Below are 12857 nucleotides of genomic sequence, written 5' to 3'. Positions count from 1 at the left end.
ATTTTTTACTTTACTGTTTGTAGCTGTTGTAACTGACATACTTTAAATCTTACAGCATTTTAGTACTACCCATGGGCAAAGTATAGTATGTTCGGGAACCACAAGAAGATAAACTGAAGTCTTAGCCTGGAGGATTTTGTAGTGGAATGAAAGTTTGTTCCACTAATGTGTGAATGACTGAAAAGGCTTAATTCTCTCTAGAGGTCTGTGCAGTTTAAAATGGAACCTGCTATTGGAAATGACTTTCTAATTGGTGGAATGTGCATCTGTGGGTAGAGTGGGTTGGGAAGGCACAGACCTTTTTGATAAGAGATGGAATTAAAATACCACTTGCCTACTCCCTTTCCTCCTCAACAAACCAGAGATCAGCCACTTAGTACTCTTTTTCATAATACCTGTGCTTGTACAAATAGTAGATCATCCTTAGTTTAACCTTGGGTTATACCAGGAATATTGTAAAACTGTGGATGGCTGGGGTGATATTTATCAGTAAACCCTGGCTTTTGCCTTAGTAGCTTCTTAAGCCATCACAATATAGTAGTCAGCCAGCAGATTTGAGTAGCAGTTATCTGCAAAGCATTTGCATTTATTTTTACTTTAAGAGAATATATAAGGCCATTAGATATGAAATGTCTGATTTCGAATCAAAAGTTTAGTTTATTATATCTCAAACAAGAAGCAGAACAATTAAAGTATGTGCCTAAATTGTGGACACAATTTTGCCGTCTTAATGGTAGCTTGTTTATGCCAGCAGCGAAGAAGCCTGGAGAGTGAGTGGAGATAAAATCGTGAAAGGTATTTTCTACAGCTTGTTGAGAAGTGAATATTTTTCCTTGCAAGAAGTGGTCCAAAGCCTGGAAGAAGTGGTAGTCAGTTGGTACAAGGTCTGGTGAATACGGTGGATAATAGAGAGTTTCTAAGTCCAGCATCTGTAGTTTGAGCAGCGTTGTTTGTGCAACATGTGGTCGAGCGTTGTCTCGCAAGAGGATTGGCCTGTCTCTGTTGAGCAATCTTGGCTGCTTAATCGCAAGCATCCTCATCATGTCGTTCACTTGGTTGCAGTAGACATCTGCTGTAATTGATTGACTAAGTTTCATGAATCTGTAGTGGAGAATACCAGCGCTGGACCACCAAACAGCTACCATTAGCTTTTTTTGATGAATATTTGGTTTTGGACTGTGTTTCGGCACTTCATCTTTATCCAGCCATTGTGCTGAAGGCTTGCGATTGTCAAAAAGAATCCATTTTTTCATCACATGTAACAATACGGCGTAGAAATGGTTTGCCTTTATGTCGTGACAGCAAAGAAAGGCAGGCTTCAAGATGATTTCTCTTCTGACGCTCGTTTAATTCATGTGGAACCCATCTATCCAGCTTCTTTACCTTGCTGATTTGTTTCAAATGGTCCAGTATTGTTGGGGTAGTAACGTCAGACCTTGCTTCTAATTCGCGCATAGGTTGAGATGGATTCACTTCCACTACAGCTTTCAGCTCATCATTATGCACCTTGATATCAGGTCACCTACATGGCTCATTTTCAAGATTAAAATCACCAGAATGGAACTTCTCAAACCATTGATGTACTATGTGTTCATTAGCTATATCCTTCCCAAACACTTTATTGATATTTTGAGTTGTCTGTGCCAGTGGTTCCACGATGGAACTCATATTTGAAAATAACATGAATTTTTGATTTATCCATGGTTTCACAAAAATTATTCTAAAAAAAAAAATTTAAAAGATAATCAGAAGCCAAACCATGAGTTTGAAAGAATGAGGGTGTACCTTCACAATAAAAATAAAACAAGAAGTGTTAAAGTGAAATGTCAGAGATACCAACTGTCAAACTTAGTACTGAAGGAAATTGGACATTTCATACTTAATAACCTAATAATTTTTTCCATTTCTGCATTGCCTTTTCATTGGTGCTTTTTGCTTTATCCTGTCATAATGAAAAGGGTCATGAAGAGAACATTATAAGTAGATTTAATAGAAAATTTATCTTGCAATCCTTAAAATTTCTAAATTAATAAATCATATCACTTTCTTAAATCTTTTCACTTTTAGCTCTTGCTCTAATGGTTTTTTTGTCGTAATTTCCTTTCAAAGAAACCAAGTGAGCATTATTACTTTGCAAAAGTTACTAGATATGCAAAAATCCTTTTGATGATTTGGTGCTTGACCATGTAAATTCATTAACTAAATGACTTGCTCCTGTGTATCCAACCTGGAATGCACAGGATTCATATTTGCCCGTCTGTAAAAATAATAATTGAGGACTGAGTATTAGATGATATTAAGGAATTATTTTTAATTTTGTTAAGTGTGGTAATGGTCTTGTTGTTATGTTTTTAAAAAACATGTGATTTTCTTTTCCTCTGTTAGAGATATGTACCTGAAATATTTATTGGTAAAGTGTTGGATTTGTTTTAAAACACAGCTATTTAAAAAAATGTGATATGGACAGGATATTAGATAGTAGTATTGCATTGATGTTAAATTTCTTGAATTTAGTCATGGTTTGCTGTGTAAGAGAATGTCCTTATCTGCTGAAATGTGTAGGGTAAATAGACATGATGTCTGCAACTTACTCAAATGATTCAGGGCTGGGTACAGTGGCTCATGCCTGTAATGCCAGCACTTTGGGAGGCCCAAGTGGGAGGATCACTTTAGCCCAGGAGTTTCAGGTTGTAGGGAGCTATGATTATGCCACTGCATTCCAGCCTGAGCAATACAGCAAGACCGTATCTCAAAAAAAAAAAAGACAAAAAGGTTCAGGAAAAAAAAAAAAAAAAGAATAGAAAAGTGTTTGGGCAATAATAAGGGTGATTGGTTGAAGCTGCATGATGGGTGTATGGTAGCTCATTATACTACTCTCTCAGCTGTTGTGTGTTATAAATTTTTCAAAATGTAAAAAAAAATTATTGTATGAGCTTTGAGTATTGTGAAGAATTGAAACTGTGAATAACAAATTACAATAGTGATGGGGTTCTGTAATTTATTTGTTTGGGAATTTTAGACTGGTTTGCCTTTCATGTGAATTTTCCCCGCTAACAACGCTAACGGCCGTTCCTTTCTCTATTTTTAATAGAGTAAAAAGAAGAAGAAAACTGACTTTATTCCTTACAGAGATTCTGTACTTACTTGGCTCCTTCGAGAAAATCTAGGTATGTTGACTATTGGTGAAAATTCAATTTGTCATTATCTTTTCAAAACTGTTTACTGATTATCTTCTGTAATTAATTGTCCTGTGTCTGTTTTGGAGAAGAATAATCTCTAGATACTCATGTTACTAACTTGAGTGCTCCTTGTGTGTTTTCATTTTTACTACTGATTTCAGCTAGTTGGATTCACTCACTTTTAAACCAGGGTGTCTCCCATATGTCATTTACTTCAGGGCATGAACTGTGTAGTAGTTGTCTTCCTGACTCCCACACCTGCTCTAAACTCCTCCTTCTTTGAAGTCTTTCAAAACCCCATGCTCCTCTGAGGACGTGAGATGTTGTCAATCCTTACTTCCCCTTATTGCTGATGTTTTCAGACCTTCAGGTCATTGTTCTTCATTCACTGCACCTTATGAAGAAGGAGGGAGTGACCAGCTATGTCAAATATTGCTGATAGAAGGAAGAGGCTGATAATGGACTTTGGGGCTTATCCCCATTGACAGAGACTTTCCAGTTGCCAAGGGCAGTTTTGGTAGAGTGGCTGAGATCTTGATTGGAGTGGGTTTAATTAAAACAGAGTGGGAGGATAAGAACTGGACCCAGTAGCATCGGGACATTTAAGAAATTTGTCTTTTGATTAAATCTTAGAATCTGAGATTGTGTCATCAAATTTGAAACCTTTAATAAAATTCTTTTAAAATGAGGCTGGGCGCGGTAGCTCACGCCTGTAATCCTAGCCCTCTGGGAGGCCGAGGCGGGTGGATCGCTCGAGGTCAGGAGTTCGAGACCAGCCTGAGCGAGACCCAGTCTCTACTAAAAATAGAAATAAACTATCTGGACAACTAAAAATATATATAGAAAAAATTAGCCGGGCATGGTGGCACATGCCTGTAGTCCCAGCTACTCGGGAGGCTGAGGCAGGAGGATCGCTTAAGCCCAGGAGTTTGAGGTTGCTGTGAGCGAGGCTGAGGCCACGGCACTCACTCTAGCCCGGGCAACAAAGTGACACTCTGTCTCAAAAAAAAAAATAAATAAAAAAAATAAAATGAGTGTGATTTGAGATATTCGCGATTCATCTTTTTAGGTGGCAATTCTCGGACTGCAATGGTTGCTGCTCTGAGCCCAGCAGATATCAACTATGATGAAACTTTGAGCACTCTGAGGTACTCTCATTTGATCTCAGTAGCTATATTGACCACATTGTCATCATAAGTCATTTTTTTATACCATGGATTTTCTGGTACTGTGTGGATAGTTATTTGTGTGTATAATGATCTCATCCTCTCATAACAGAGAACACTTAGAGAAAAAACAATTTGTATTATAATGGAATTTACTTGTTTATGATTTTCAGTTTCATTGGGAAAAGCAAGAACTTCTTCTTAGGAAAGATGTTAAAATTGCTCAAGTGAGATTTTTGGATAAGTTTCAGATAATAGTGAAAATTTCTTATGATATTTATTTCTATAAAAAGTGTATCCTTGTGATATTTGTCATTATAGAAATACTGAAGTCATAAGAAGTAATAAAATTATAGGTACATGTAGCATTAAAAAATCACCAACAGAATGTTCACTGAAAGGATGTTATTAATATTTTTATATTTGCATAAGTTCCATTACTTTAATCTGGAATTCTCTGTCCTCCTTCCATTAAAGACTCTTGATATAATGTGAGAAACACTCTGTAGTCTGACAAATCGGGTTTGAGTCCTTTCTCTGGTATTTATTTCCATTGTGATTGTGGGCAGATCACTTAAATTCATCTGAGTCTTTTTCCTCATCTTTGTAAGGTACTATATAAAGGTTTATACAAGTGTATTATTTTATCAAGGCTCATAAAATGTGTAAATACTCAGGATATTTGATTTAGAAATAATAGTATGTTATTTATGAGAAGTAGAACATCTGAGAAATGAATTTTCTTTTTGGATCTAGATATGCAGATCGTGCAAAGCAAATTAAATGCAATGCTGTTATCAATGAGGACCCCAATGCCAAACTGGTTCGTGAATTAAAGGAAGAGGTGACACGGCTCAAGGACCTTCTTCGTGCTCAGGGGCTGGGAGATATTATTGATAGTAAGTGAATTAAGGATCAACAAAATCTAATCCTTTCTTCTTCAGGGTTCTTACATTTGAAAGAAGCTTCAATTTAAGGAAATTGATGAAGCTAGATAGTAGTGGAAATTTTTTTTTTTCCTTTAAAAACCCAGTGCAAATGATCTCTGGATTCCTTTACGTAGTATATACCAGGCTATCCATTTAAACTCATGAAATGAGTTTCTAAAACATGAATATGTCACCACTTGTATATTTATTACAATTCTGTTTTAGATCAGCAATGAAGTTCATTTGTAATGTTAAACTTATTGTCACTAAGAAATTAATCACATCATTAAAATATTACCTGAAGTTTTTGTTGTATGGGTTACTCTGAATTAGTATAATGGCAGTAATAGATTTATAAGAAACCTCCCATTCAAGTCTACTTTCAGATGAGATTCCTCCTCCTGTAAAATTATTGACAGTCTCCTGCTCCCTATGAATATATGAAGGGAAAGAGTCCAATTTATCCCATCCAAGTGCTAACCAGGTCCTACCCTGCTTAGCTTCCAATATCAGATGAGATCGTGCATGTTCAGGATGGTATTGCCATAGACCCAATTTCTGTCAAGTTCAGGAATTAGACTTCTAGAGAATATTGTTTTACAATGTTGTCTTAAAATGTATCTTTTAAAAATCTCAGTAATCTGCCTATATATTGGCTTAATCAGAAGTTCTCTTAAGTGAGTTCTAGATATTTTTCAAATAGAATAGAATATGGATTTGTTTAATAAATGACATTTTTATTTTTTGAGTGTAAAAGTAATATTCCTTGAAATTCTAATAAGATTTTCAAGGCCTCTTCTGGCTTAGTTCTTACTGATGATAGGCTGAGTGTAGATGAATACAGTTTTATAAAAATGGTAATATATTCTAAATGTTAACTTTTTTATCTTCCCAAATGCCAAATACTGCTCTGTTCCCTCTTTGTGTCACTGCTGAACCTAAACTTTGACCCTTCTCGTATTTTCCCTCCTGCTTACCTTCAGTTGATCCGTTGATTGATGATTACTCTGGAAGTGGAGGCAAATGTGTGTATTTCGTGTATTGGTTATTTCCAGTACTCTGACTTGCTAACTTGCCTCTGCTGGATCAGCCTTAAAATGAGCTTTGCATGCTAGCAATCCTAACAGGGAAATCCCAGACAGAGCAAAGTGTAGAATCAGAAATGATCCTATTTTTGCCCTTCTTCATTTAGCAATGCCATCTTTGCTGAATTTCAGTTAATGGCTTGAGTGAAATTGAGAGGCTTAAGAATCTCTTGTTGCTTCTACTCTTCAGTTTTCCCCCTATGTGATTAAATTACATCCCAAATCATAGATGATGATGATAGCAATGATAACAACTAACATTTATTGTTTAAATTTGCCAGGCCCTGTTTTAGCACCTTGAATATATTATCTCTTTTAATATTGTTAATGACTTAAAAAGTTCTGTTATGCTTATTTTACCAGTAGCCTGGGTGGTTTGTCTGCGATCCCAAAGTTTCTATAATACGTGGTTGGGTTGGGTGCTGTGATTCGGAGCCCTTGCTTTTAATCATTATTACACTAACGCTTGTTTTTCTGCCTCTTGAATTGCTCCCTTCAGGGTCTGATTATTTAATATAAAAATCCTTTTTAATTAGCATTGTAAATCTGAGGCTTTGTATACGTAATGAAAAACAGTTGTGTTGGCCAAACTGTGAGTGAGGAGCTCTGCAAATGTTGGTCTAACACTCACCTGTACTTATGCCAAGTTGGTTTTATTCATATCTTGCCCTCAGCTTACTTGATGGCTGGGTAAACATTTTCCCCCTTTTCATAAATTACTAATTAAATTTTTTAAAAACTTAAGTATCTAAAATGTGCTTGAAATGAGGAGAGTTTGTAAAGGATCATGTGAACCTCAATATTCTCTCCATATATCTCATTAAGTTGATGAGGAAATAATTTCTTACCCTTTTAAGGTAATTCATCAAGGAATTGTTATCTTAACCTTGAAATCAAGATTCTTCATTTCTTTTAATTTTTAGATTCTTATTGATTTGTTTATTTTTACAGAAAGGCATGTAACGAGGCTTAGTAGACAGTGAGGAAATACGTAGGAGAAACCAAATATAGGCCTGGCTGTTATTAGAAGGTTAGACCTTGAAGGCATTACAATGTCCTAATACCGAAGTGACTCTTGGACTGGAACAGCTCTGTCTGAGATTTCCAAAGCTGAACAATACCGGTGTGGAAAAAATGCCTTCTTGTTCTTGCTATTGTGCTCAAGGTGCTCCTACAAGCTTGTTGCCTACCTCTTTTCTGAGCAGCTGTGGCATTTCCTGAAAAACCATGCATGACCAAGTTTTAATTCTGTATCTGTGAAGAAAAGCAGCCTTCACTTCTTCTCGATTTCCATTTTAATCTACTTCTCTTAATTCCTTTTAGGATTTGCATGTGTCCGTGGGACCTTTCCCACCTGCTGCTGTTACCTGGTGGCTAACTTTTTGCACCAGTTCCTATTCCCTTTTTAAAACATGCCTCTTTGCTTGTTTCCCTATGGTCTGTATTTGCAGATGGTGGTTTTCAAACTGTCTTGAAGCAACCACTGGCTTTAAGGGGCTTAAAACCCTGGCTTCCATTAAATATTAGAGATGAGTAGACCCAGAGAGAATTAAGAATGTTTCTGCAGCTATTTATATTGACTCAGCTCCTTTAAGGAAAACTTACTTAGCTTTGATACAAATTTTAAGCAATATAGATATTCTCAAATTTAAAAATGAGCTGATTTTAAAATTGGAATGCACCAATAACCATTGGCATCTATTTAAGAAGGATGACTAATGAAAGTACAAACGACAAATTAATGAATTTGTTGTTTGTGGCTTTTTTACCAATACTAACTTTAAAAGTAAAAGTTACAGTAAATGAAAATCTGCCCCCAAAACTTGCATTTCATACTAAGAAACAGGCTTACCAGTGACCCATGATTGTACTGTTAGGCAAAGTAAGGGCCTTACTTAAATTAGCAAATAATCAGATTTATTTTTTGCTTGCTCTGTAGATGAATGGAAACTACACTAAAACTCATTAATTTGCTAGTTTTTCCCTGTTGAGGCAATCAGTTGGTCCTGATCTCTTAACCAGGACTTTGCACAAAATTCCTGTCATTTCTACAATTACCTCTCCTTTTTATTTAAGGCATATTTTAAAAATCCTTTTAGCATATTGAAATGTTGTTACACAAAGAACACTACTGAGTGCTTAGATTTTTGTTTTAACTATAACATTTTCTTGGAAATTTTTGCTGAATTTCATAGAATACTGGGCCAGGCTGATGTGGATTATTATTGATAAATAAATGATCATTGTTTTCCCCTTACTATTACAGACTACTGTAATTTTAAGAGTCGTATAAATCTGAAGGCATTGTAGACTTGGAACAATAGAAAGAATAGAAGAAATATAGCTGGATGCAGTGGCTCATGCCCGTAATCCTCGCACTTTGGGAGGCTGAAGTGGGAGAATCACTTGAGGCCAGGAATTAAGTCCAGCTTGAGCAGCATAGTGAGATCTCCATCTCTACAGAAAATAGAAAAATTAGCCGGGTGTGGTGGCGTGCACCTGTAGTCCCAGCTGCTGGGGAGGCTGAGGCAGGAGGATCATTTGAGCCCAGGACTTTGAGGTTTCAGTGAGCCACTGTATTCTAGCCCAGGCAACACAATGAGACCCTGTCAAAAAAGAAAGAATAGAAGGAATGTAGTTTGGCTGTTTAGGGAGACTGCCTAAGCAGCATCCTGTAAGGCTCTGGTTATCCCCTACCAGATACAATGTTAACCTGTATTGGAATTTTTAAGTTTCTAAATCCAGAAATGACTCTTAACCTCTAGGATACCATTATTAAAGAGACATGTTTTAGAACTGCCATCTAAAACAATTATAATCTGTCTTTGTATTATAGTGTGTCTTTGTCTTGGCGCTTCAGTGCTGTCCTATCTTACACCGATGTTCCTTCCTTGTCTTTTTTCTTCCTCTGCTCCTTTCCCTCTTTCCCACTTTTTCTGCCTTCCTTTTTTTCTATCTCCCAGATCTGAAAGATTTTCAGAACAATAAGCATAGGTACTTGCTAGCCTCTGAGAATCAACGCCCTGGCCATTTTTCCACAGCATCCATGGGGTCCCTCACTTCATCCCCATCTTCCTGCTCACTCAGTAGTCAAGTGGGCTTGACGTCTGTGACCAGTATTCAGGAGAGGATCATGTCTACACCTGGAGGAGAGGAAGCCATTGAACGTCTAAAGGTAAGTAAAAGTTCAGATTGAATGCAAGGTATTCTATATAGCGCCACAAGGCAGAACTAGGATTAAAATCACTGAGGTTTTGGCTCAACATATGGAGAACTTAATAACTTTTATGTGTGTACTAAAAAAGAAATTTTCTGCTTTGTAAGTTAATTGATCTCTTTTCACCAGAATGCTTGAGTCTGACATGGCCAGGCCTAGATGGGAGAGATGCATGGACAGGTCATAGGTTGGCCAGGCAGAGTAACTGATTAATAGATATGTACGTTAATTCTTGGGTAGTTTATAAGTCACAGTGAAATGTTTAGCTAGAAATTTAGTTGGAAATAATTAGTTAGAAATATTTGGTTTCATTTGAAGATGGGATTCTTTATAGGGCCATGCTTCTGTTAGTAAATTAAATATACAATTAAAAGAAAGTTTGAACATTTGAACTATACCAGGTTTATTCAGATACACATTATATCTTCTGGAAGTTCACAGAATACCTTGACACCCTATGATTACTGTGTAGGAAGGGCTGTCTCCTCCTGTGCTGGTGCATGTGGGGCCCCAGGGCCATAGTGCTGCATGTATGCAGATCCACCTGCCTGTGGCACCCAGCTTTGCTGTTGGAGGTTTTTCCTAGCCTGTTGCTGGCTCTGCCAGTTTCTGTCTTGTCTCTTTCCACGAATATGAAAGTTATGAGCAGCAAAGCCTTCTAACTCATAACTGTTTCCCTTCCCCCTGGATGACTACATTGAGTAGACAGTTGTTGCCTGTGGTGCTGAGACAAGTTGTCCAGGAATCCTGCCATCCATCAGATGACTGTGACAGCATCATATGCTTTGAAGCAAATGTTTTTTATTCCCCTACTAGTCATCTCCAGGATGATAGTTTGACCCATACCTCTTGGCCTTTGTATTCAAGAGTGCCAGGATAAGAGACACAAGGAAGGCAAAGACGCTTTTTTTTTTAAGAGACAGGGTCTCACACTGTCGTTGAGGCTGGAGTGCAGTGGTGCAATCATAGGTCACTGCAGCTTCAAACTCCTGAGCTCAAATGAAGCAATCCTGCCTCAGCCTCTGGAGTAGCTAGGATTGTAGTTGTGAGCCGCTGTGCCTGGCCAAAGACACTTTTTAAGGATCTGGGAAGTTGCAGTCATGCAGCCAGCCCGTGGTCCTCTCCATGTTCACTCAGTATCCGTCTCGACTCCTGCTCATTGAAGGACGATTGAGAACAGTGACACACTTTGACAAATGCAATGGTTGAAAGCTTGCTGAACCTCTTCACCACTACAAGTGAATTAAACTTGATAATTGGAGATGTCAGGTGCTTTCATTTTGATTTTCTGGCAAGGCTGAAAAGATTTTATATGAAGAATGGGCTTCTGCTTTTTCTTTCTTAATGAGCCTGTCTTTTCCCTTGGCATTTTACTCCAAAAATACTGTGCTTTAGAAAGAGGAAAAATTATCTTGTTTCTTTCTTCAGAACATGTTAGTAGAAAGCGGGTGAAGTTCTGTAACACCTGGCGAAGAGAAGAGGGAGTGAGACATCTTTCTGTTAAATATTGCAAGCTGCAGGGTAATTTTTGCTGTTGGTAAAATTGACTTTGAAATGTTACTAAAGAGCTTAGTGAGGTGTGTGGTTAAGGCTTCATTCGGACATTTTCTCACGATAGGTCTCAGTGACCATGTAGCTGTGCAGGGCTCTATTTAGAGGCAGGGTGGGAGATAGGGAGCTCCGTGGGAATGAGAAGTGAAACCTCCCACTTAATTGAGTATTTAATAGAAAATATTCTTTTTCTTTGGGATTTTGAATCTTAATATTAATATTTGTTTATTAAAGTTTTAGTGCACAAATGAGATTACCCTTTACTTTGACATTCATCTTAGTGTAAAGGAGAAATTTCTCCCTAACTGGCAAGTGGACTAACTGAAAATAATGTCAAATGTTAGCAGTCAAGGCATTAACCAGACTCTTTAAGAATTAGGTCACTCAGTGTCTTCCAAATAGTTTCTAGGGAGTAACGTCATTATTCAGGGAACTCTCCCTCAACTTCCCTACTTCCTACTAAAATAAAACTTACCGTTTTAATCAGAAAATAAATTCCTCTGTTTTAATTCTTTCACCAACATAAATGAAATCTTTCATTTTCCCTAGCTTTACTCTAGAAAGAAAATAGACTCTTTACAGTTTTGTGCTGTCTTGAGTTTTTAAAGCAGTGCGGTAGTTAACTGAAGCACAAGCGCCTTTGTTCTGCTCTTATTTTGTGAATGGTGAGAATTCCATTAGGGCAGACCTGCATTTTAATGGTGCAGGCAGATAACATTTTGTATCCACAGTGTAGGGCAGTGGTTGTACAATAGAAATGCTTGAGAATGTCTAGGAGCTGAGTTCCTAAGGCATGACAGTGCAGGAGAAAAATACTGTAATGGAAGACAGCAATAGAGGATGTGAATTCATTTTCCTAATATTTTATTCCCTTTTGCTTCTCTTTATTTTTTACTTAAGAAAAGATCAGTTGGTAGGATACTACTTTTACACAGTGTTGCTGCTGCTTTGTTCATTGAGTAACCAATTTCCAAATGTAAAACACCTACTACCCCATCATAAATATCTTTACCTGTCCACAAACCTCTCAGGCAAAAGTGAGTGATAAATAATTGCTTCAGTTTTAAGTCACAATTCAAACTGAGTTGAAATGTATATATTGTTGATTTGACTTCCTGTCCAATAAGGTTTTAGACATGTAGCTGTAGTCACTGCATGGTGGCTGTGGTGTCAAAGTCAGTACTGTGAGTGCCATTGCTTAGACTTAGCCTATAAACATCCATTACAGAAGCAGGCAAGGGCAAATGCTGTGCCAAGCGGCCTGAGGGCCCCGCACTTGGAACTCTTATGAAGCATGCTGTGTTCAGTACGGTAAAACCTTGGCTATCTGGTGGCTTTGAAGAATGTTCTGTGTAGTGTTTAACCTCTTAAGTATCACAACTTAAATTGTAATTTTTTTCATGGAAAAAATTATGACTCACCCTGTGGGTTTCTCTGCTTCCTTAACTGAACCATTAAGGAGAGATTAAATTATTTAGCTGTATGAATACAGTTTGTTAACTGGTGCTGTACAAGTGGCTAGAGTTTCAGACATGCATGATGTTAGACCAAAGAGTGAATGACACCTGAGCCCATTCCTTAGATCTTAAAAAAAAGTTCCTGATATCCTCTGTTTTGGGATTTTTTTTTTCAAGTGTAGTTCTGCAGGAAGGAAGATTAAAGATTTATCTCCTCAACTTCTCATTTCTGAACTGTGAATCCCCATTTCAGTTTCATCTTACTCGTAGAGT

The 12857-nt window shown here is 37.3% G+C and overlaps 1 protein-coding gene across 3 annotated transcripts in view; it reads left to right on the top strand.

Moving 5' to 3' along the window:
• KIF1B (kinesin family member 1B) overlaps positions 1-12857 on the top strand; it is a 132971-nt gene that overhangs the window by 36096 nt on the left and 84018 nt on the right. For all 3 annotated transcript variants that reach the window (XM_045546169.1, XM_045546171.1, XM_045546170.1), the window contains exons 9-12: positions 3092-3167; positions 4249-4327; positions 5102-5244; positions 9401-9534. In XM_045546169.1, coding sequence (XP_045402125.1) covers positions 3092-3167; positions 4249-4327; positions 5102-5244; positions 9401-9534 — 432 coding nt within the window. The remainder of the gene's footprint in view (positions 1-3091; positions 3168-4248; positions 4328-5101; positions 5245-9400; positions 9535-12857) is intronic.

The sequence above is a fragment of the Lemur catta genome, chromosome 3 (genome assembly GCF_020740605.2).
Source record: "Lemur catta isolate mLemCat1 chromosome 3, mLemCat1.pri, whole genome shotgun sequence".
NCBI classification, from domain to species: domain Eukaryota; kingdom Metazoa; phylum Chordata; class Mammalia; order Primates; family Lemuridae; genus Lemur; species Lemur catta.
This window is presented reverse-complemented; position numbering and strand designations above follow the sequence as displayed.